The sequence below is a fragment of the Ahaetulla prasina genome, chromosome 1, assembly GCF_028640845.1.
Source record: "Ahaetulla prasina isolate Xishuangbanna chromosome 1, ASM2864084v1, whole genome shotgun sequence".
Classification (NCBI taxonomy): Eukaryota; Metazoa; Chordata; class Lepidosauria; order Squamata; family Colubridae; genus Ahaetulla; species Ahaetulla prasina.
In genome coordinates, this window is record NC_080539.1 from 24,236,186 (window position 1) to 24,261,010 (window position 24,825).

General features: G+C 40.2%; 2 protein-coding genes and 1 long non-coding RNA gene across 3 annotated transcripts in view; 1 reads left to right on the plus strand and 2 right to left on the minus strand.

The window, feature by feature from the left end:
- Window positions 1–569: 569 nt before the first annotated feature.
- RHBDD2 (rhomboid domain containing 2) lies at window positions 570–9,509 on the minus strand. Its single transcript, XM_058164443.1, has 4 exons — window positions 8,754–9,509; window positions 5,745–6,146; window positions 5,070–5,220; window positions 570–3,020 (listed from the first exon to the last, which is right to left on the minus strand). The coding sequence occupies exons 1-4, from the start codon at window positions 8,905–8,907 to the stop codon at window positions 2,693–2,695; spliced, it is 1,035 nt and encodes a 344-aa protein (XP_058020426.1). The 5' UTR covers window positions 8,908–9,509; the 3' UTR covers window positions 570–2,692.
- Window positions 9,510–11,740: 2,231 nt separating this feature from the next.
- Window positions 11,741–15,119, minus strand: LOC131186723 (uncharacterized). Its single transcript, XR_009152411.1, has 2 exons — window positions 14,987–15,119; window positions 11,741–13,759 (listed from the first exon to the last, which is right to left on the minus strand). It is a non-coding gene; the product is annotated as an uncharacterized LOC131186723 (long non-coding RNA).
- A 7,327-nt stretch (window positions 15,120–22,446) lies between these two features.
- The window catches only part of TAF15 (TATA-box binding protein associated factor 15), a 28,945-nt gene continuing 26,566 nt past the window's right edge, over window positions 22,447–24,825 (plus strand). The window contains exon 1 of the mRNA XM_058164446.1: window positions 22,447–22,597. Coding sequence (XP_058020429.1) covers window positions 22,588–22,597 — 10 coding nt within the window. The 5' untranslated portion in view covers window positions 22,447–22,587. The remainder of the gene's footprint in view (window positions 22,598–24,825) is intronic.

Below are 24,825 nucleotides of genomic sequence, written 5' to 3' on the forward strand. Positions count from 1 at the left end.
ACTCATCGAATTACCATATTTTTTAGGGTATAAGACGCACATTAGTTTTGGGGAGGAAAACAGGAAAAAAAATTCTGCCTCTGCCTACCAGCATCCATTGTGTTCATCTGGCTAGCGTCCTTGCGGCAAACAGCAAATAGCCTGGTCAGCTTCAGCACATTATCGCAGCCCGATTTAGCACAAACAGCTGATTGGCAGTTGGATCGGCCTCCCGGAATACCGCCAATCAGCTGTTCCAGGCTGTGGGGATTGCCAGAGCCCATTGCCGCTTCCGTGCGTCACGTTTTTGGCCTCCACTTATCGCGTTTTTGGCCTTGGCATGCTCCGTTTTAGACCCCTTCCAGGCTGTGGAGATCGCACAGCACATTGCCATCGATTGCCGCCCCCCACGCCATTTTTGGCCTCCACATGTCGCATTTTTGACCGGTTCCAGGCAGTGGGGATGGCCGAAAATGCGACGCATGGAGGCCAAAAATGGGGCCTGCAGAGGCTGAAAACACAATGCATGGACGCCTAAAATGGCCGGTGGTGGATGGGGTGGGGGCCGGTGGGTGGATGGGGCTTCGGCAACATTCGGTGTATAAGACGAACTGCAATTTTCAACCACTTTTAGGGAAGTGCATCTTATATGTAAAAAGTATGGTAGGTACTCAATGCATTTTTACGTAAAAAATTTGTGCTGGTACTCATTATTTGTTTGTTACTCAATGCACAAGTTATAACTTGTCGATGTTGGCTGCCTTGTGACTCACTTACATTATTCCTTACGGGAAATATTTGGTTACTATTCAGCATTTTTAGTATGCGTCTCATCATGCCTCCCAGAACCAATTAATAATGAATACCGAGGTACCACTGTACAGCAAAAAATATGAGCTCTTCCAAGTATCAATCTTAGTATTAATATTTTCTTCATTGCACTCTGCAGCATATCTCTCTTATTTCCATACAAATACAATGATACACTCCTCACAAAATTATTCTTTTATTCAGAGTAGATTTTTTTTTCTTATCACAGTTGCAGCTTATCCCACTTTCCTGTAGTATCATACATTTGTCAACGCCATGCTATTCAAGAGAACATGGTAGAAAGATGTCAGATCTGTTAAACAAAATAATACCCATGACCGTAACTGGGAGAAAATTCTCAAGGTTTCACAAGAAACCTTTCATAGTTCATGCTGTTTAGCTGTTTTTGAACTAGAAACATCAGATTGAAACTGGGACCTTCTGTATGTCATTTAGCGGGAGTAACTATGACTCTCTTAAAAGGGACAGAGTTACAGGCTTGGACGCCTCCTAGTGGCGACCGCCGGATATGGTGCTTTAAGCACCAGAGCTAAGAGCCAACCCACAGGTCTAACTGTTTTGTAGAGGGCTTGTTACTGGTTACTACAATGACTGACTATAGTATTCAGTCCTGGTCCCTCTGGACATATGGACTCCAGTGACAAAGATGGGAACGCCAATAGTGCAGGCACTCGGGACAGAACGGACAATCGCAGCTTCCCGTGCTTCTGTAGTTCCCTTTTTAAGACCAAACGGGGCCTCGGCAAACATCAAGCACATTGCCATCCAGTGGAGGTGAATGCCGAGTGCGTAGCATCCCTGCCCATGAAGCGCCTGGTGTGGACCCAGGAGGATGATGAGGCGCTGAAACGGCTTGTGGACAGATACTGGGAGAGAGGAATGATGAAGAAGGTGCTACTCACCCTCCTCACACCCTACTTTCCAGGTCAATCGCTTGAAGCTGTCAAGAAGCACCTTCAGTTGACCAAATGGGCTCCACCAAATGACCGCCCAGAAAGAGCAGAACACTCTCACATACCAGAACACCCAGAAAGATCAGACTCAGATGCACATCCGTGTTCCCCCACGGATGCACGACTTTCATGAATATAGAGGCATGAATTTCAGAGGCACGATTTTCATGAATATAGTTCTTACCAGAACCGGCTAGCTACACTCCCTCACGTGTGATCTATACCAGAGGTCTCCAACCTTGGCCACTTTAAGACTTGTGGACTTCAACTCCCAGAGTTCTTCAGCCAGCTTAGCTGGCTGAGGAATTCTGGGAGTTGAAGTCCACAAGTCTTAAAGTGACCAAGGTTGGAGACCCCTGATCTATACCAAATTTATCCAAAGTAAATTTTTAAAACTAATAACAAGTCATTTTATAAAATAATCAAAGGTTTAAGCCAAGGTGTTCAACTGACAAGAAATATCTCAGTTGAATAGACATATCCCACCCATGGGCAATAATTTTTTTAAAAAATTATCCTAAACAGCTTTCCTGCCATTAAAATATTAAGGAAACAACAGCTTTATTAGAAGTATGGTAAAACCAATCCTAAACTGTCCAGTGCCTCAATCAATCAATCAGTGGAAAATTTGCCATCACCTTTTATAAAATTAGTCAGATGCAGAAAGGAGATACAACCTGAAGTTGTGAAGGTCATACTGACATCACCCAAAATTAACGCATAAATTAAGTTTCAGTTTTAAACAGCCAAGAGATTGTTGTCCCTTGATCCCACCAGGTTGCCACAAGACAGAGAATGGTTCCTTTCTTCAATTAGATCCAAGCTTCTCAGGATCTCCAATTTTTTTTTTATCACTTGGAAGAGACTCCCTTCTCAGGGAAACCACTGTTACTGTAGCATAGTCCAACATTTGCAGTTACCTACTAGATTCAACCCACATGAACTTGACAAACGTCTTCTGATTTTGAGGCAGATCCTGGTGCTTGGTGGGCACCCAAATCACCTGTCCTTTCAGGTACCCATGAATTGGCACCAACAAGATGAGAAGCAGACGGCAGTGCTGCTGGTGATTGGGAATGGTTCTGGATGCACAATTCCCCCGTAGGACCAGTAGTGTGATGCGGTGTGGGACTCTGAAAGCATGGTGGTCCAGGTGCTGGAATTTGTGCATTAGGATGCTGCATGTGCATAGCAAGCAACGGAGGAGGGGGGCTGTGATAGTTCTGAGTGGGATAAGAACCTGGCACTGGATTTAACCTGAAAGAAATAGAAGAGAGATGTGTTAATAGACTAAATGCACGAGAAACACATGCAAAGTGACCCACTCAGCTAATTATTATGAAGGCAGAAATTACACAGATCCCATGGGAATTATATCTTTTTATTTGTTAATTTTTATCCTATCTTTTAATAAATAAAGTTGGCAAACATATCTAATAATCCTACCTCCTATTTTCCCACCAACAATCCTTTGAGATTAATTTCAGAAAGTTTGCCTTTCTAATATGTAAAGAACAAATGCTGCATTAACCAGGCTACTCTTTGTTAAAGTTCATGTGTTCCTATTCTGGGAACAAACTGAAAAGTGAATACTCATCTGAACCTAGAGACCTGAAGGAAAGCCCATCTGCTTTATTTATCCTCCAGGGAGAAAGGAAAGCATCAACTGCTCTTCACCGAAAAAAGCTATCAAAGTCAACTTAACTACTTAAGTGCCAATTTATGGCTTACGTAATTCCTGTACTTGAAGACTTAGTCTCCTTCTTTGTCCCTAATAATATTAACAGGTATTAATAAATTAATGACATGATAGAAGCAGACAGGGAACAAGCCTTCATGATAAAGGCACAGCCATAAATCAAGCTACTTTCTAAAATTAAGATAACTTGTTATATAGCTTTTTTTTCTTTCCAAAGCTTTTAACGTTAGTGTGTTCTTGCATAGCAGTGCCTTTTATGATTTTACTTCATTTGAGCAAAAAAAAGCTTGCTATTCAAAATAATACATCCTTCTAATCTTTATAGATAATTCTACTTTCCTATTCTGTATCTTCACTATATAAAGCAATCATTAAATTAGAAGACTTATTATAGTTGACCTCTATTTTTTCTAGTCCCATATGTTATTGACTAAAGATAATCGCAAATCATATTTTGTCAATAATATTCCTAGCCTGTATTTCCATAGGTAATATTTCCACTACAGGTTGTGCTCGACTTACAAAAGTGACCATTCAAAAGTTTTAACAGCACTGAAAAAAGAGACTTATGACCAATTTAAATCAGGGGTTTTAAATAGGGTTTTAAATTTGTATTTAAAAGTTTTAGGGCATCAATTGAATTTAATTTTCTATTCTTTTTTGCTGTTTTATATGTATTATATGTTTTCTGTTGTTTTATTGGCTGTGAACCGCCCTGAGTCCTTCGGGAGATGGGCGGTATACAAATATAATAAATAAATAAATAAATAAATAAATAAATAAATGATCACACTTATGACAGTTGCAGCATCCCCATGGTCATATGATTTACATTTGGATGCCTGACAACTGACTCGCATTTATGACAGTTGTAGTGTCCCCGGGTCATGTGATCACCTTTTGCAATCTTCTGACAAGCAAAGTCAATGGAGAAATCAGATTCATGTAACAACTGTGTGACTAATTTAACAACTGCAGTGATTCACTTAATAAATGTGGCAAGAAAAGTCATAAAATGAGGCAAAATTCACTTAACAAATTTCTCACAGAGCAACATAAAAGTTTGGGTTCGATTATGATTGTAAGATGAGGACTACATGTATCTAGTTTAGCAACAGAAAAACTAAAATCAGAGCTACTACTAGCCTTGGTACGTTTCCTTAAAGATCATTAATGGAGCTACACCTTTTTTTCTACCTTTCTGAAATTTTATGCACTACCTGGACCCATACTTTTAGTAGAACTTATTTCTTTGTAATTCTTAGACACATAACACAAATTTACAGAACAAAGCTTTATATCTAAGAGGAAAACATATGTCAAAACTATGTGTTAAGATTAAAACTGCCAATATTTAACATCAACACCTTCTACAGAATGTATCTTTATCGCAGATATACATTTTTTAAATAGAGGCTATAACTCTTACTTACAAGCTCATATGAAAGATAATACTGATTTAAATGTAGGATTAAAAACAGAACTATTTTTGAGGTGCATCAATTAACCAAGTCATCAAATTTTAAATTCTGTGACGATATGAAAACTTTGAAAAATACTGTTATCAGAAAATTAAACAAACATTATGATGTGGCTAGCAGACTTACTTTCTGTTCTGGAAAGCCCTTCTTTCTGCCAGGGATCCTGGAACATATTCTACTCCAGGGATCCTTTTCAATAGTCGGAAAGGGAACTTCTGATCTAAACAAGAGGCTGTTGATTCAGAGAAATCCAAAGCAACGCAGTAACCATAACCATCTAAAATTCAGCAGTTAAGGAGAGCCAGAAAAAGGATGTGAAAGAAGGCATTTTTAAACTTGGTCTTCTGAATATATTTTTCCTAGGTGTGTTCAGAAACATCAATGGAAACTCTGAGAGTTCTAATAAGCGCAGAACACCAATATTATGTTTTCTTTGCTTCCCTGTATATTTTTGAACTGCACTAACAAGAAAGGAAGGACTCAAGAATGCAAAGTGGATGACTTCCCACTTACTCTTAATGTAATTTGCTACCTTTGCAATTTTGGGTAGCGGGCAATCTACTTAGTCCATTCACGCAATAGTTAAAATAGTCTTGCTAGATCTGAAAAACCCCAAAATGGGAAAGATTGTTGATGGGCTAATATAATAAATCATTAAAGAAAATAAGCTTCAAGTGTATTGTGCTATTTGTAATGCAGATGCTAATCTAGCCTAAAGGTATTACAAGTATTCTTTAGATGTATAAGATGCAACTTGATAAATTAAAGGGCTAGGTTATGCAATTCATTATTAAAAGATACAGATATTCCCAATTAAGAGGCCACACAGGTTTGCTAGGAAAGAAGAACTTGGGATAATCCAGGCCATGCAAAGCAGCAACCAGGGCACAAATGTCATGTGGAAGTTCACTCCAAAGAGCACTGTTTTCCTCATCCGAGCGCGAGCAATTGATGCAGCCAGCATGGCAAAAGCCACAGGAGTGAATCCTTCAGCATCTGTCACCCTCAACAGGCCAGATGCCATAGTCCTGACTACAAGGTAGAGTAGAGCTAAGAAAACTGCAAATGCCAGAGTGAGGAAGGAGTGCTTCACAGTCCCCACCATCTTCTCAAAGCTGCCAGCAAAGTACCAGATGATAACAGCACTGCATACCAAGGAGATCACATCCTCATAAACAAAGATGTAGGTCACCAACCTATAAACTGTGCAAAAAGAGCCAAGTTGGCAAATAAATGGCAGGCAAGTATCTGACACTATGAAATCATTCCAAACCTATTTATCATTTTGGGAGAATGGGACCAACTTCAAAGACAATCTGAATTGAAAGGCTGGGATAGGGTTGAAGCAGGGTGGAGAGCTGCATTAAAGCAAAAGACCAGAATCAGAAAAGTGTTGGGCTTAGTAAGACACGTAAGTGAAGTATTTTGTATCTAATTAACATAGCCGCCTATCTCACCAAAAACTACTGTGGGCAGTTTACATCATGCTAAAACAGTTTATAAATACGTAAAACTATTTACCACTTAATTATAAACAAATTTTTAAAACTCTAAAAATAAACGAAACAAGAAATAACAGATGGAGGGATGTTAATAATAGAACTCTAATAATAATAGAGTTCACTCAGCTCCTGGGGCCCCCAGGCTTTCTGACATTACAGATCTTAAGGGATTCTCAGAAGCTTAAGGGATTCTCAGAAGTTCATAAATGAGACCAAACTCACCTCAGGTGAGAGAAGATTCCACAATGTGGGTGCTACCACAGAAAAGGCCCATTACATAGGGTCTCCTTAGCTGGTAGCACCTATAAAGTATACTTTACAAGGCTTGTGATCTGGCTGTTTTCTAACAAACTGAATATACCTGGTTTTGCAAGATTGGAGAGAGGAGACGCATGTAAATTAGTTTGGTCAGCTTGAAGAAACACATATCAGTACTTTTTTTTGTTCTTCTGGAATTTTTAATATTTGTCAAAATTAGCCATGATAGTCTTTTGAATTTCCTAGATAAAATAGATGGGGGGGGCACTATTTACTCTATGTTATTTCTAGTTCTTCCTAAAATTGTACATTCAGTAGTTTGCCTATTGCTTACAACAGTCTTCCAATTTATTTAGCAAACATATATACTGCCTATTCTTTTAACCATTTAGGGTGTCACATAAAGATGCATGCAGTTGTAATCTATAAATAAAATAGAAAAAAGCAACACAAATAAGTAAATGTGCTTTAATATTGTTTCCTGCATTTCAGCATGTACGACAAATCACTGGGAAAAATAATCTGAAGTATGTTTCCGTCCATCAATAGCATGCAGCTTTATCTGGTTAAGTTCCTTAGGTTTAAAATCAATGTATGAATAGGGGAGATAAGAGATAAAAAACCTGAAACGTAAAGAGGCAGTGTGCAAGACTGAATGCAGGCCGTCATAAGTAGAGTGTTTCTGAACAGAAGAGATCCTGAGTTAGGCCTTCAAATTATTATGAAAATATTAAAGCAGCGGTTCTCAACCTGTGGGTCGCAACCCCGTTGGGGGTCGAATGACGATTTGCCAGGGGTCGCCTAAGGAAATATGGGAAGTACACTTGCGAGTCGAAGAATTGCGCTCCAATGGTTGACTCCACAAGCCAGCTGCAGGCTCTTCAAATCGCTAGTCGAATTCGGCTTCAGGTGCGATGAATTAAAAAAGAGAGAAATCTTTGCTCTGATGTCTCCCTCTCAAGCCAGTTGCAATCACTCCCAATCGCTAGCAGCTAGCCTAATCTGGCTTCAGGCGCGATAAACTTAATAGGGGAGGAGTCTCCGCTTTAATGCCTCAAGGCAATCGCAAGCAGTTCAGATCGCTAGCCAATACGGCTACAGGCGCGATAAATTAAAAAAAACAGTTTGTCGCTTTTTTCCCCCTTCTGCAGCTGCTGAGGCACACTGAGATCACTGCCTAAAAAAAATAATTTTACGGTTGGTGTCGCCACATCGTGGGGAATTGTATTAAAGAGGTCGCAGCACTATAAAGGTTGAGAACCACTGTATTAAAGGACCTAGAAAAATGAGGTTTCAGCACTGCTTTTGACAAATTTAAGCAAATATCAATAGCATATTGTTTTTTGGGGGGGAGCTTTCTGTTGCATTCTTCAAAATATTGGAAGCTTAACATTTTACAGATTGCCTGCAAATAATCCAGACCTACCTTTCATTCACTTCTGCTTTGCCAATCAACAAGAAGCCTAAACTCAAAATGCAACAGAGAAGAAAGACCTCTGCTATGTAAGATTCCTCATGAAGGGAGCTGCCTAGATGAATTGTATCAGCCCCAGGAAGAAGCAAGAAATGACTGTGGAAATTAAAGAAGAGGATGGTCTAGCAGAGGTTAAGAGAAAGGGCCAGATTGTCTTCTATGGAAGCCTTGAAGAAATCAGTCTTCGCTAGGAAATAACTTTATTTTATTGATAAAACTTATAGGCCGCCCATCTTACCTCAAGGTAACTCTGGGCAGTTTAAATGCTTAAAGTTAAATAAGCACTGAAAAACAATAGAATGAGTCCTGTAAGGGCCCCAAGACCTCCTTAAGTCCTTCCAATAGAAACCAGCCAGCTGTCCTCCATGAAGCATGAAGAACTGAGCCTTCTCATCTTTATCGCAACTGCTATGGTAGCCTGCTCCTTCCCATGGAAGATCCATTTCCATCTCTCTTGGCTTTTCCTCCTCCTCCTCGGTTTCTGAAAAGGTAAAGACTCCACGGGGAAGGAAGGAAGGAAGGAAGGAAGGAAGGAAGGAAGGAAGGAAGGAAGGAAGGATCATCCCTTGTGCTCACCCTGCCCTTCCCGCACTGCCGCCGGCCGCAGCAAAAACGCCGACAGAGAGTCATCGGGCAGGCCATTACTCCCGCTCCGTTGCAGTAGGCCCGGCCCGGAGACCAGCAACGAAAGCAAAATCGTGAGGCAAGTTGCCACGGGAAACTTTTCCATCCTTTCCCGCCTTCACTCTTACACACCCGACTACCAGATCGTCCGGGTTACCAAGCTTCCCCATATTCCACTTCCGGGTTAGGTCTTGGTCACGATATATAATATAGCTAAGTTCTCTGACAGACAGGAAGTCCCGCCTTCCCGCCGAACGAACTCTTGCAGGGCTTGGGCGGGTCAGGTTGTATTCCCCCCCCCCTCATGTCCGGAAAAGCAAAGCCGTCCTCCGTTGCCGTGGTAACCGAACACCATGGATTACCCCCAGCCTGGAAACGTGCCTTCAAATAACAACAGCTGCAGAAAGGAGGCGGAGCCAACTAAGGCTGCGAAGCACTGATAGGGCGGCTGCAGTGGTCCTGACCGTTTGTGCTGCCTTCAGCCTGAGAGCGGGGTTCCTTACAGGGAGTCCTCGACTTACAACATTTCATTTTGCCACAAGGAAGAGGGAATCAAGATATTTTTCCAAAGCACCTGAAGGCAGGACAAGAAGCAATGGATGGAAACTGATCAAGGAGAAAAGCAACCTAGAACTAAGGAGAAATTTCCTGCCAGTTAGAACAAATAATCACTGGGACAGCTTGCCTCCAGAAATTGGGGGTGTTCCAATATTGGAGATTTTAAGGAAGAGATTGGATATCTTCATTTGTCTGAAGTGATGTAGAGTTTCCTGCCTGAGCAGGGGGTTGGACTAGAAGACCTCCAAGATCCCTTCCAACTCTGTTATTCTGTTTCTCGTTTAATGACTGTTCAAAGCACTGGAAAAAGTGACATGATCATTTTTCAGAGTTGCAACTGTGATCAAAATTCAGATGCTTGGCAACTGGATCGTACCTATGACCATTGCTGTGTCCCAAGGTCATGTGATCACCTTTTGCAATCTTTTGATGAGCAAAGTCAATGGGGAAGCCAGATTCGCTTAACAACCGGGTTACTAACTTATCAACTGCAGTGATTCACTTAACAACTGTGGCAAGAAAGGTTGTAAAATGGTGCAAAATTCGCATAACAAATGTCTCACTTAGCAACAGAAATTTTGGGGTCAATTGTCATAGATCAAGGACTACCTGTATTGTAGCAGTTCCAAGTATGGGCAAATAGGTGACAATTTCAGAAGCTAAAGGGAAGAGGCAAGTTCCTTGAGAGGCATGGCTATCTTATCGTAATAATAAAGTTTGTATAATAATAAAGTTTGTTAACTGTAGCCTTTTTTGTCATGACACCAATATGGAAATGGTTTTATTATTGACTTTTCTGGGATTTTTTATTTTTATTTCCGAGATTGGTCTGAGATGTTCTGGCTGTCTTCTGTTAAAGTGTTCACACACTACATCCAGAGTTGCTTAGATGGAAATTAGGCTAAATGGCTTGGCACAACTGCTTATGTTGCTATATGTTGCTTTGAGATTATAACAGTGATAATATTTTAAACCCGTTTCCATTGCTTAATTGAGATTTGTTTGCTTGTGTGCCTTCAAATTAGTCTTAATTCCTGGCAGCTACTGAAGTCACTGCAATTTGATTCGCACGGTTTTTCAAAAGTTGTTTGCCATTCCTTGATTCCTGGAGCAGAGAGATGGTAACTGGACCCAGGATCACCCAACTGGCTTTGGGCCTAAAGCAGGATTAGAACTCAGTCTCCTGGTTTCTAGCCTGGTGCCATAAGTACAACACCAGTGATGGCTAATCTTTTTTTCCTCAGGTGCACGTGCCGACACCTATAATGCAATGCCCCCCATCCATGCCCCCCCCCGCACAGGTGTGCACAATCCCCCCATGCTCCCTCCTGTGCATGCATGTGCACATATCCCCACACCCCGTTTTGGACCTAGAAGGCCTCCCTGAAACCTCCAGAGGCTGGAAATGGCCCGTTTCTGGACTTCCGCTAGGCCTGTTTTTCGCCCTCCACAGGCTCCAGAAGCTTTCTTGGAGCCTGCAGGAGGGCAAAAATGACCTCCCCCGGCCCTCCAGAAGCCAGAAACGTCCCATTTCTGGACTTCTGGTAGGCCTATTTTTCATCCTCCTAGAGTCTCCACATGAACCCTGTACTTACCTGGCATCCAAAATGGGCTGCGTGGAGACTCCTGGGAGGGGAGAGGCAGTGTGGGCAGTGCGTGTATCTCCCGCATGTGTGGCAGAGACCCCAAAATCAGCTGGCTGGCGGGAGGCGCACACACACACACACGCAGTGAAGCTGATCTAGGGTAGCGGCTCATGTGTCTGCAGAAATGGCTCTGCGTGCCACCTGTGGCACGTGTGCCAGAGGTTCGCCATCATGGTACTACACCAAACTGGCTCTCTTAATCTGTTTGCCAAGTGTACTTTGAAAAATAATCTGAAGCTTCTATTTGAATGGCCCTTTTGAAAGACAGAAATTCTAACTAATTAAAATTCTATAAATCTGTGGTTCGTATCCGAGCTGGCTGGGCTTTTGAGAACTGACTGACCAGACCTAAAAAGAAGTACCAGATAGATTCACATACTGGTCAAGCCATGTTGAGATTTGCTTGACTCTGACTTAGTGTATTGGTGAATAAATCTGATGTACAAATAATTAAATGTCATGATTTAATGTTATAAGTGAACAAATTATATCTCAAACCTTGGACTGTTGCTTAAAGTAATTGATTGGTTTTGTATAAGGCAGGCAGGTTATAGCTGCATATACATCTAAGCAGAGCTAAAGCTTCCCAGTGGTTTTCAGCTTTTCTAAGAGCCATTGGATATAAAGAAATGTTCTATTTCTCCAGAAGTGGCATCAACTGTGGCTATTCAATCTCTTGAACTGTGTCAAATCTGTTGGAAATGTTAAATTTTTAAAAATGCTCATGAACAGAAATAGAATAAAAACTGTTTAGAGAATGATATGTAGATATTTAAATTGCTAAACTGTGCAACAGTTATACTTACAAATTATGTTTTAACAATTTTCTACACGATATGAAAACTGCAACAATAGCTTTGATAGACTAAATAGTGCAAATTAGGAAACCCATTCACAACAGAAGACTTTAGGGAGCAGTGATCATCTCCATTTCTTAGTGAGGGAGCCAGTGTTGTCTGAAGATATTTCCATGGTCATGTGGCCAGCATGAATAAATGCCAAGGTGCACAGAACACTGTTACCTTCCCACCAAAGTGGTACCTATTTATCTACTCAAATTTGCGTGCACTCAAACTGTTAGGTGGCCAGCTGGGCAAAGATGGGAGCTCACTCCATTGTGCAGCACTTGAGTCGGAGTATAGAAACTGTGGGTTGACTTGGTAGGTAATTAGAAATGTCTAATTGGATTCTGCCCTTGCACAAGAATTAGTTTCAAACAGGGAACAAAACCAGCACAAACTCAGAGACTATCTGGGAAGCCATTTCATTTCCTCAAATATCTTGTAATTACTAGAAAAGAGAATCATCCATCCAGTTGATTTATATTTCTCAGGTTCTCCTTCAGAGTGTTGAAGGACAATTTTACACCCCAGCTATGCACTTCTAAAGGACAGCAAAATAACCCTGGCCCTATCTTTTTCAGCATCTGTTTCAGTGGTGGTATTCACTTATCGTATTTTTCGGAATATAAGACGCATCTTTTTCCCCCAAAAAAGAGGGTGAAAATCTGGGTGCGTCTTATACTTTGAATGTAGCCCTGCCCAGCTTCTCAAACGGAGGTTTCAGAGGCTGAAAAAAGCCCCAAACGGAGCTTTAAAAAAAAGCTCCAAACGGAGCTTAGAAAAAAAGCCCCAGAGCTTCAGAAAAGAAGCTCCCAAACAGAGCTTCAGAGGCTTTTTTTCTGAAGATCTGTTTCTGAAGCTTTCAGAGGCAGAAAAAAAAGCAGGGCACAGAGCTCATAACCAAGGAACCGTTGCTAAAATTCACCTCTGGGAACAGCTGATTGGGGGTATTCCGGAGGCCGATCTACCTGCCAATCAGCTTTTTTTCTTATTTTCCTCCCCAAAAACTAAGGTGTGTCTTACACTCTGGTGCGTCTTATACTCCGAAAAATATGGTACCTGTGCTACCGGTTCACAAATGTGAGCGTGCAAGCACACTCGCTTCATTTGCACACGCCATTCCATGCGTATGCAAGATCTACACATGTGCAGAGCATAAAAAATGGGATGTGATGATGTTCGGGCAGGTGGACGGAGCCTCCCACCATCACTACTGGTTCATCCGAACTGGTTAGAACCAGCAGAATACCACCACTGATCTGCTTGATATATCGAATTTCAGAAAAAAACTCAACCTAGTTTTCTTTCAAGGCACCAAAACTAAATCAGAGGGTTTAAAAAAAGATATTGGCACAACAGAATAAGTTTTTCTCTCTAGAATCTACAGAAAAAATGCATTACTGTACTCATAAAATAAAGCAACTACTTGAGAAACAAATTTGTTCATCGTCTTGCTTTACCAGGTAAGTATCCCTGCCAGATGGACTGGACGATCATTTTGGTTGCACGAAACCACAATATATTTCCATCTGCTCTCTTCTGCCTTGTACTTGCAATCTTTTCCATATTCCTGAGAAAGTCTGCAACTTGTCACACGAAATTTCATGCTGCTCTTCTTATATTCCAAATTTTGGATCACATATGGTTTCCCCAGCACACAGGTTTGGTCAATAAGCTTCTCAGGGGCATGGATGAATGTGTTGAGCCGTTTGCATCCACTCCTAGTCAAAGAAATCCTTCTATTTTGCATCTCACTGTTGCATCTGTTGTGGTCTATGTTATCCAGAAATGTCATATGTTTCCTTTGAAAGGCTTGTGGGTTTTGAGACCAAGAAATACTGATAGCAGAGATGGAGATAAAGAATAGAATCATCATAGATACTCCATTTGAAGCCATTTTCTTTGGTTGGACCTAAAGTTTTAAAAAACACTGATTACCTACTTATTCCTATTTTCCAGAGAGTTATCATTTAGAGTTCCATAAATTTGCAGGAAAAGTCACAGGAACGAATTACATTTCATACTGTTACTGAAGTTCACACAATGCATTAAATTACTATGAATACACACATCACATATAATTCTTTAACTTCAGAAGTGGCTCCTTAGTTCTGCATAAACTGTTGTTCAAATTTAGAACTTACCGCTATTCAACATTTGAATTAATTTTACATTAAACTGAATTTACATTGAAAAAGTAAAAATACACAAAAGAAATCTGAGAAAAAGACATCTAACTAAATATACTTTACACTACTTCAATTTATTATACTTCTTCATATCTTCAAATCTTATTTTTGCCATGTCTTATTCCAAGACTCAGAATGCTGTCACTTAGAATCCTGATCTTGTACTTTCTTGACCTCCCTGAACGAACCAAGTGAATTTTTTTATTTTGGACAAAAGAATTTAATTATGTCCTCAAATAGCTAATTAGGGCAGCCTTAACTTTATAGTACGGTAGTATAATCAAAAGATTACAACAGTGTAGTATTGTAATTGTGCCTCCACCAATAAATAAAATGCTTCTAGCATTTGAAAGGGTTCAGTACAGTGGTGGGATTCAAACTTTTTTACTGCCGGTTCTGTGGGTGTGGTTTGGTGGGCATGGCAGGGGAAGGATACTGTAAAATCTCCATTCCCACCCCACTCCAGGGGAAGGTTACTGCAAAATCCCCATTTCCTTCCAATCAGCTGGGACTCAGAAGGCAGAGAATAGATGGGGGTGGGGCCAGAGGTGGTATTTACCGGTTCTCCGAACTACTCAAAATTTCTACTACCAGTTCTCCAGAACTGGTCAGAACCTGCTGAAATCCTCTGGTTCATAAATCATGGCATGCTGAACATCAAAAAATAAAAACATATTGGCAAGGTCCAGAATAATTAGGAGGTTGGGATACACATCAGCATTTGTATTGCAGGATCTTCTCGTTCTGAATAGAATGTGACTTATCATACCTTTGAAGATTTTGTTTCAAGAAAAGAAAGAAGAAAATGCCACTCACAGGAAAAGAAAAACTGGTCCCACTGCATTTTGAGAAAACATTTTACTGTTTTATTCTTTGCTAGTTGGTTGCTCTGTCTTTTAGATACGATTATCAGCTGTTTACCATTTAATTTTGAATAAAATTGTACTTACACTTTTACTTTCTCCGGTGGCTGATCCTGACTTAGCACCAACTTTCACTGTCACTTGGACTGCTGATCCAGAATAGTCTGCTGACAGAAGAGAGGATAGCTACACCCCAGGTTAGATATGTTTTTCTCTCAACTGGCATTTTTTCTTTGTTGTAACATGCCTTTTTTTCCAACTTGAACATTTAGGCTGTTCTGTAATTTCTGGAGCATTCCTGATTGGACCTGCTTTAGAGAGGCAGCCGCCATCTCCTTTGCTTTTGGGGAAATAAATCTCATGGATTAAAACAAAGTTTATTTCTGGGAAGCATGTGTACCAAGAACATTAGATTATTTTTGGAAGGATGGGTAGATTTTCAAGTTGATGGGATTTGATTCGTTTCTAAGGTTCATCAAATCTGGGACTGTACAAAACATGTAAGCTTAAAACTGATCTCGGAATCAAGGAATTTGTTTTATCTTGAGGGGAAAAAGTACTTCTTAACAGAATAACATTTTTATTATAAAGTATTATAAAATACAAAAAGTAAATAGAAAAGCAGTGTGGGGTGAGAGGAAAGAGAAGTGAGGAAAGACAGGGGAAAAAAAGAAAAGAAAAAGAAGCATTGACTTCCAACTCTCTCTGTTGTCATTACACCTCGTACAACGGAATTAAATGTCATCTTCAGTGTACATTATAACTATAAAAATAAAACACAAACACACATCCTTCACATTCTATACAATTGAATTGAATTGCATTAGTATTGCATTATACAGTAGAATTCAATATAGTTACCGCCCTGGCATAGAAGCGGTTTTTCAGCCTATTTGTCCTTGTTTTTATGTACCGTCTGCCAAAGGGTAATAGTTCAAAAAAAGGGTGCCCAGGATGAGATGGATCTTTAAGAATGTTTTGAACTTTCTTAAGGCAGTGGGAGCTATAAAAGTCTTCCAAAGAGGGGAGAGGGCAAGCAATGATCCTCTAGGCAATGATGTTAACACTCTGGAGTGCTGTCCTATCTGCCAATGTGCAATTGGCTAATCATACACAGGTGCAGTAAGTTAAAATACTATCTATGGTGCAGTGGTAGAAGGCCACCAGCAGTTTTTCATTCAGTTGTTGTTTCCTGAGAAGTCTCAGGTAGTATAATCTCTGCTGGGCCCTTTTGACCAGTGCTGCAATGTGAGTGCCCCAGGTCAGGTCCTCTTTTATGATAATATTCAGAAACTTAAAACTGGCCACTTGCTCCACTTGGTCTCCATTGATAAGCAAGGGCTGGATGTCTGATCTGTTCCTTCTATAATCCGCTATAAACTCCTTGGTCTGATTGGTGTTAAGGACAAGTTATTGTCTCCACACCACAAAAGCAACAGGTCCACCTCATCTCGATAGGCAGACTCATCCCTCCCCACCCCAAGATGAGTCTCACCACTGTTGTATCATCTGCTAATTTAGTAATCATATTACTAGCATGAGTGGGAATGCAGTCATGCACATAAAGAGTATAGAGCAGGGGTAGTCAAGCTTTTTATACCTATTGCCCACTTTTGTATCTCTTTTAGTAGTAAAATTTTCTAACCGCCCACTGGTTCCACAGTAATGCACCACGTATTGTTGTCTGCGCATGCCTCTCATGCATCGTGGATTGAATTTGGGACAGGGGGAGGGGGCGTCAGCTACCAGCTCTGCTTGTCTGTTACAGCTGGGTGGTGTGGGGGGAGATGCGCGAGCTATTCTGGGACGAGGCTCTTTTGTTTGCAGTCACACTATAGCGCCATTTAGTTTCACTTACATAATGTGAACTAAACTTGTGCATGGGCGATACAACTAGTATATTTTCAGAAATTTAAATTGTCACGTGGAATTTTATGAAAACCTAATGAAAATGTTTTTAAATAATGCTATGAAATTTTTTTTAAAAGTCAATTAAATTAAAAAATGGAAAGTGCTTCAGTACTACCGCCCACCATGAAAGCTGGAACCCCCACTAGTGGGCGGTAGGGACCAGGTTGACTACCACTGGTATAGAGTAAGGGACTCAACACGCAACCTTGTGGTGTACCAGTGTTACGAATAAGGGCTGATTACCTAATCTGACCCTCTGAGAACAGCCAGGCAGGAAATCCATAATCCAAAGGCAGATCAACTAAGAAAGCCCAAGCTCCATAAGTTTAGACACTAGTCTCTGTTACAGTAAAATAAGGCCTTAACATCAAATCACAACTTTTTGCTTTTCCATAATAGTACGAACAAGTCATTTCTATAAAGATCTATCGGTCTAATCTGTAAAAACCCAAAGTCAGAGTTTCATTCTTTTCCACATCAAGCACGAAGTTCAGAAGTGGCCTCCATGTGGAAACAAAAGTACTTATGTTCTTTTTTTTAAACAAAGTAGTCAATTTTGCCACTAAATTGACTAAAAAAAAAAAGCACTTCTTAAACTCTGATATCCCCAGGAAGAGGCATGTTGGGAATCCTGGAAGTCGATTGTGGCCTCTCTTATAAGAAGGAATAAGAAGAGTGCTGATGGCAGCAGTGGAGGAGGGTTCTCTTTGATTAATGGTTTCAGTGCTGATGTTTACGGCTAACAGTCCAAGTTCAGAAAATGGCTGCCACATGGGTATAGCCCAGTGATGGCGAATGTTTTCAGCACCGAGTGCCCAAAACGGAACGCATGTACACGTGTGTGTGCCGGAACCCCAAAGATCAGCTGGCCAGATGTGTGCGCTGGCCCGAAAAATGACCCCCAAACCACCAAAAAACGTCCCGAAAAATGGCCTGAAAATGGCCCAAAATACTGCCTGGTATTATAATGGCTGGTTTGGGCCATTTTTCAGGCCATTTTCAGACCGTTCTTTGGCACTCCAGCACTCACAAAGATCAGCTGGCCAGCACGCCAGAAACCAGAAGACGACGGTGCATGTGCCCACAGAGACGGCTCTGCATGCCATAGGTTCGCCATCATGGGTATAGCCAGTGTCAGGTGCAAAAAGTCGAGAGCCAGGATAGAGTTCAAAACTACAGGAAATCCTCAATTTACAACAGTTCATTTAGTGACCGTTCAAAGTTACAACTTCACTGAAAAAAGTGACTGACCATTTTTCATACTTATGACCATCATACAGCATCCCCATGGTCACGTGATTAAAATTCAGATTGTTGGCAATTATCTCACATTTATGACAGCTGCCGTGTCCCAGGGTTTGTGACCTTCTGACAAAGCAAAGTCAATGGATAAACCAGATTCACTTAACAACCATGTTACTACCTTAACAACTTCAGTGATTCATTTAACAACTGTAGCAAGAAGGGTCATGAAATGGGGCAAAGCTCGCTTAACAAATGTCTCGCTTAGCAACGTAAATTTTGGGCTCAGTTGGGGCCGTAAGTCTAGCACTACCTGTACTACAAGTTTATTTCGTTCTATCTATACACAAAAATCTGAACTACTAATGGTCAAGGCAAATTAGTGCCAGATAAGAGTCAAAAGACTTCAAGAGATGGGGTTGGACTTAGGTCTCTTAAAGGTAAAGGTAAAGATTCCCCTCGCACGTACGTGCTAGTCATTGCTGACTCTAGGGGGCGGTGCTCATCTCCGTTTCAAAGCCGAAGAGCCAGCGCTGTCCGAAGACGTCTCTGTGGTCATGTGGCCGGCATGACTCAACGCCAAAGGCGCACGGAACGCTGTTACCTTCCCACCAAAGGTGGTCCCTATTTTTCTACTTGCATTTTTACATGCTTTCGAAACTGCTAGGTTGGCAGAAGCTGGGACTAGTAACGGGAGCTCACTCCGTTACACGGCAGCACTAGGGATTCGAACCACTGAGCTGCCGACCTTCCGATCGACAAGCTCAACGTCCTAGCCTCTGAGCCCCTGAGCCCCTTAAGTCTCTTACGGGGATGTAAATACTCTAAACTGATGTGTTTGACCCCACCCTTGGCCTCCACTTGTTCATCTACATTTCAGTAACAAAATAATGATTTAAGATACCCAGTCAAATTTTCTTCCTCAATTCTATTGATTACTGTTATTTTTTTCAGGGCAGATGAATCATCCATCATTTTATATTCTAAGATTGTCCATGGATCCATTGGTGGGTTTCTACCAGCTTGCCCCGGTTCAGGTGAACCAGTAGTGGCGGCAGCGGGAGGCTCTGACCACCCACCCGGACATCATCACAGACTCTCTGTGCAATTACAACGATCCCCCCCCAATTCTATTTACAATCTGTTTTTGAAGTTACAATGGCTGCCCCCCCTCCATCCCATCATGTGAGTGCATGTTGGGTGCTTGGTAACTGACCTTTATAGCCAGGGGTGGGTTCTACTTACCTTTACTACCAGTTCGCATCATTTGTGCGTGTGTGCTCTTCTGCACATGTGCAGATCACTTTTGATGACGTTTGGGTCAGTGGGCGGAGCCTCCTGCCGGTTTTAATACCGGTTCTATAGAACGAGTCCGAACCGGGGGCAAACCATCACTGTTTATAGCTGTTTGTAGCAACTTGCAGTCTTGGGGTAGATTGCAGGGGTGACACTGAAATTTTATTTTATCATATTTTATCTGTATCTTAAATTATTGTATTCTTTTCCGATTTCATTTTAGACTGTATTTTATTCCAATTTCATTTTAAATCATATTGTCAGTTTTGAACTGCATTTTTTTTTTTTTGCTTCTTAACTGCCACATATTTTAGCTGGGGAAGTTGGGAGGGGATTGTTTTTGGAGCGGTAAAAGTTAGTCATAACAACATTCCATATTCAAGGACATTCTGCGTCTGATGGAGACTGCCTGAAGATTGTATCCAAATGAATGTGAAGAGTTGAACAATCTGATGAACTTGTGGGTGTGGGGCAGGGCTGTGAACTGTCAACTGGGTGTGGAAAATCTGGAAGCTTTCAGTTTCAGGTTTTCCCAGCTGTGCCAACATGACATCTCTAATAAATTGGAACCTCAAGCCTCAGAGCTTTATTTTGTTGGGGGTGTTCCTTGGAACCCTGATACATATCTTATTCCAATTTCATTTTAAATTGCTTTTATCAAATTTTAGTAATAATTTGTTTCTGGAACTTTGCACTTTGATATGGCCCAAAGGCAATCAATAAAATAAAGTAAAGTAAAGCATCTTGCAGTCACAAGACTGTGATTTTTGCCTGTTTCTGTCATTTACTTTCCGTTTCTAGCAAAAAATGCTCATTGGAGGAAATTGATTTGCTTAATGACCTCAGAGCTCACTTAATGACCACCACAAAAAATGATGAAAAATCAGGTCTGGTCTGGTCTGATCAGATGATCCTTCAACTTATGACCGCAATAACTTACAATTATAATTCTGGGCTCAGTTATGATCTTAAATTGAGAGCCACCTATATTAGTGTTAAAGTTTCTCATGTCTGAAAACCTTTTGCCTACTATGGATATAATCAATAGGCCTAATATCCTTCTTCTGATTACGGCAAGAGTAAATAAGTTAGAGGTTACTGTCAACCATCGATCCACAACTCTAAGCCATTTAGAGATAAAAAATGCAAAACAGTCAAAATAAGCAGATATTGGTTGGTGTGCAAAATTAGAGCGTTTTTTAACTTTCAGAAATGTTGGAAAGTTTTAATATGTGGACTAATTGATTAAAATTTGCACTGAATTATAATTTGAAAGAAAAAAAATATAATGTTTCATAGGCATTATCAAAAATATATAAAAGAGTTTTAAATGTATGTTGGAAATGCAAAGGCAATTCCAAGGGTTTTTTTTTTTAACATTTATCTCTGGTGGACTTATGAGAAGTATCTTTTCTTTTATGTACACTGAGAGCATATGCACCAAGACAAATTCCTTGTGTCCAATCACACTTGGCCAATAAAAAATTCTATTCTATTCTATTCTATTCTATTCTATTCTATTCTATTCTATTCTATTCTATTCTATTCTATTCTATTCTAGTCAGAAATACTGGGACCAGATATTTACTTTAATCAGAAGATTCTTAAAATAAATATAAAATTGAAACAAAATGTTTTTCTTTTAGATTTGAGGGACCAAAAATTTGAAAGAAAATGTAGGGCTTTGTTATCATACAGGTTGACAATAGTAAGAATATTATATGCACAAAGATTGAAAGACACACTAATTCTGGAACAGTGGATGGTAAAGAGATGATGAAGCTGTTTTAACCAAAGAGAATTATCTTTGTTTATATTTGGCAATTGCTTGTAGAATTTTTCCTCAAAACTCACGAAAATGAAACTTTGATTTTAGATTTTGATAATTAGACTGGTTTTGTTATTATAGAAATAGCTTGAAATGTTGCGAAATGTAAAGGAAAAGATTGAGGTTGTAATTCTTTTGTATTTTACCGCACTGAAAAAAATTGGAAGTCATTACTTTTTTCCCTTTTCTTTGTACTTTTTTTCTTACTTCTCTATTTTTTTTCTGTGTTTTCATTTCATAATTAAAGTTAATAAAATCTTATTAAATAAAGAAATGTTGGAAAGTACGGCAGGAATCGAAGAGCTGTAATCACACTAGGCAACTTCTTATTGAACTCTGCCCTGGGCAGATACTCATATCATAATTCACCATCTTTATTTCTTAATCTTTATCTGTCTTATTTATGGGTCCACTAAGTTTTCCTGAAATTGGATGAAAAGAAAAAAAATTCAGTTTCATATCTAAATGTCTTATATTTTTATGGTGTTGTTGCTGTGGTTAGATGCCCAGAGTTACCAGGTGAAGTCATATAAATTGCATCAATAAATAGCTTTCACCTTGAACTTTGAGTTCCTTACATACTTTTGTAACTGAAGTTTCTGGATAGGAATCCCATGAATTTCCCTGCAAAATCTGAAAAAAGGTTATCATTCCCACTTCTCTCCTAAACATCTGAAATTACTATTATTTATTAAATTTATTTGCAACGCTGGGCGGCTTGCAAAAGTTAAAACCGATAAAACAATACAACTATATGTATAGCAATAAAATTATACCAAACTATGGTCAAAAGATGTGGAGAGAGGGAACAAGGTGAACACGCTGCTAGGGAATTCTGGGATTTAAAGTCCACACATGTTAAGGCTCTGCGACTGAGCAGTGACCTAAGCGATCCCGTAGTTATTGTGAGGATCAATATTTGGCGGACAGAGCCTTGTTTATTATGTTAAATTCCTTAGATGAAAGACATGATATAAATGTAATAAATGAATTCATTTGACCTGAAAGCAGATTATTCATTATTTAGGCTACAATGGGACATTCCTTCGTAGCCTGTCGTTCTGACCCTCCTCTTTTATATCCACGGTGGTACAGCCCATTTGGGAACAGAGACTCTTTCTACTTATTATTTCTCCCACACACACACACATCCCGCATATTAGTCGGATTATTCCAATCTCCTCCTTTAACTCCCCCCCTTTTTTTGCTGCAAGCGTCGTTCAAGTTGGTATCTTCCGCCTGCTCTGATTGGCTGCGTCGCTCCGCAGTCGAAGCGACGGCGGCGTCGAGTACGCTACCACCGCCAGAGTCAGTCAGCCTGCTGGCGGAGGAGGCGGCAGATACAGTGTGTCGCTCGGGGGGCTTTTTGCTTTCCCCGCCGCTGGTTTGCCCGTTGGGGTTGGTGACCGGGATGGCGTCGGGTAGGTTTATTTCCTCCCCCTTCTCCCCTTGTTGGGCGAAAGAGGAAAAGTGAGGCCTGTCACTAGAGGGGCTGAAAAGAGGCGGGAGAGGGCGTGGTGTATGCAGGAGGCGGGAGAGCCCTTAGCGGGACTGTTCTGGCCGTCGCCATCTTAGAGGCTAGTGCGCCTGCGCTCTCGGTCCACCACTCTACCCTCCCTCAATCTCGAAATCTCCACCCGGGTCTTAATCGGTCTTAATTCAAGTTAGGCTCGACCAGTCTGGGCGTGGCCGACTCTCTCTCTCTCTCTCTTTTTGGGTATTCTTTCCCCCCCATCCCCGAACTTGAACCCGTGCCCGTGTATTAAATTTACAAAAGAATGCTGTGTTACTCTTTATTTTTTCAAATAAATTAACACAAGTAGTAAGATAACTCAAGTTTTTAAGAATCCGAAAAAAGCCTCTTCTGGGCCAGACCAAAATCTTACCTTCTCCAATAATCTGTTTCATACAGAGACCTGTCTGACATGATTGAAATAAGTCTTCAGTTCTGTATGTCTCTTCATCTTCACTGAACTTCGCAAATATACTGTTTATAATGAAGGCTTTATTTATTTATTTATTTTTGTGATTGCAACTTTCTCTTTTTTAAAAAAGTGTATTATAGTTAAATGTAGGATGGAAAGAACTAATTCAATAAGTTTATTCAAGTCCTCAGGTGCTCTTGGGCCAGTTGTTTTCGTAGCTTAATATGCCTTAGTAGAGTTGCTGGGAAGGTACTTCTCTAGATTCCTTTATTACATAGCTAATAAAAATGTAAGGATGACCCTGACAGATTCTGTAGAAAGTATGACTTTGTAGGATATAAATAATAGTAATTTTAGGAGGAAAAAAACTCCTTAACAGTGTTTTTTTTGGGGGGGGGGAGCTGGTAAGAAAAGGTGAAAGAAGCAAGTAAAAAATATTTTGAATAATGTCAGAGTATAGTGTGGGGAAATGCAGAGGGTGGAAGCATGTCAAGCTCAGAAACCAAACAAAGGTTTGCCAGGCTGTTTTGCATTTTTGTTTTAGTTTCTTTTTAATAAAAAGTAAATTATAAATAGGAAATAGATATAATTCCCCCCAAAATGCCAGCATTATTATAAATTAAAAGGGTTCTTTTCTAATATGGGCCCTTTAAGCATTCCTAGATAATGAACTATATAAAAGTGCAACATACCCTGTTTCCCTGAAATAAGACATCCCCTGATAATAAGCCCAATCGGGCTTTTGAGCGCATGTGCTAGAATAAGCCTCCCCCAGAAAATATTTAAACGCAGAGCTGGAAATCAGGTAAGACGGTAAGAGGAGCCCCATCTTGCTCCATACGCTCCAAAATAATAAGACCACTCCAAAAATAAGGCCAAGCGCTTATTTTGGGGTTCAAAAAAATATAAGACGGTCTTATTTTCAGGGAAACACTGTAGTCTTTAAGATGACTATATGCCTCTTCCCCCAAGTAGTAAGGAAAATTCTGAGGTTAGCAAGGGGGTGTTTTGTAACAAAATACAAAAGGCTCCTATAAGGTTATCCACAGTTTGCAAGTGACACAAAGATTGTAACAAATAGAGAGGAGGTCATTTATTAGATCAATTTATTAGGGGGACTGTCTAATCTTTCCTCCTGCAACAAGTGTATGTTAATACTACATCCTGCAATTTTGCTCAATAACAGTCTTGCTCTTGTGGACTGATAGATAAAACTAGCTCCAAATTGTCTTATGACCTTTCATAACCCAATGGAACGTGAACTTGGATCTCCTGTTCCCAGTTCAGTATGTTAAACACAACACTACTAGACAGTGAATAAAAAGCTTTCCAATATTTGAGAATAAGGCCTGTTTCACCATATCTGAAAAATAGAGCCCTCAAAAAGGGGATTTCTATGCAGATTTTAATGATTGGAGGGCAAATTTTTAACAAGACAATCTTCAATGTAGTGTTTTAAGGCATAGTACTTTAATTGTTGGTATAAAATTATTAAGAGACCCTCTTCCCTTCCATATGTATTTTAAGGAATAATATGAACCTCTTTGATAACAAAAGGATTACCATAATAAAGGTGAGACGCATATTAACTAAAGTTTAAGCTTAAATTTATCTGATAAAAGCTCCACATTTATGGAGTTAAATAGATTAGCAAAAATCTCCTGAGGCACCTTTTTTTAAGAAACGGGTATACTTTTGACCAGTTCTCTTCTGCAGTCAGGCTT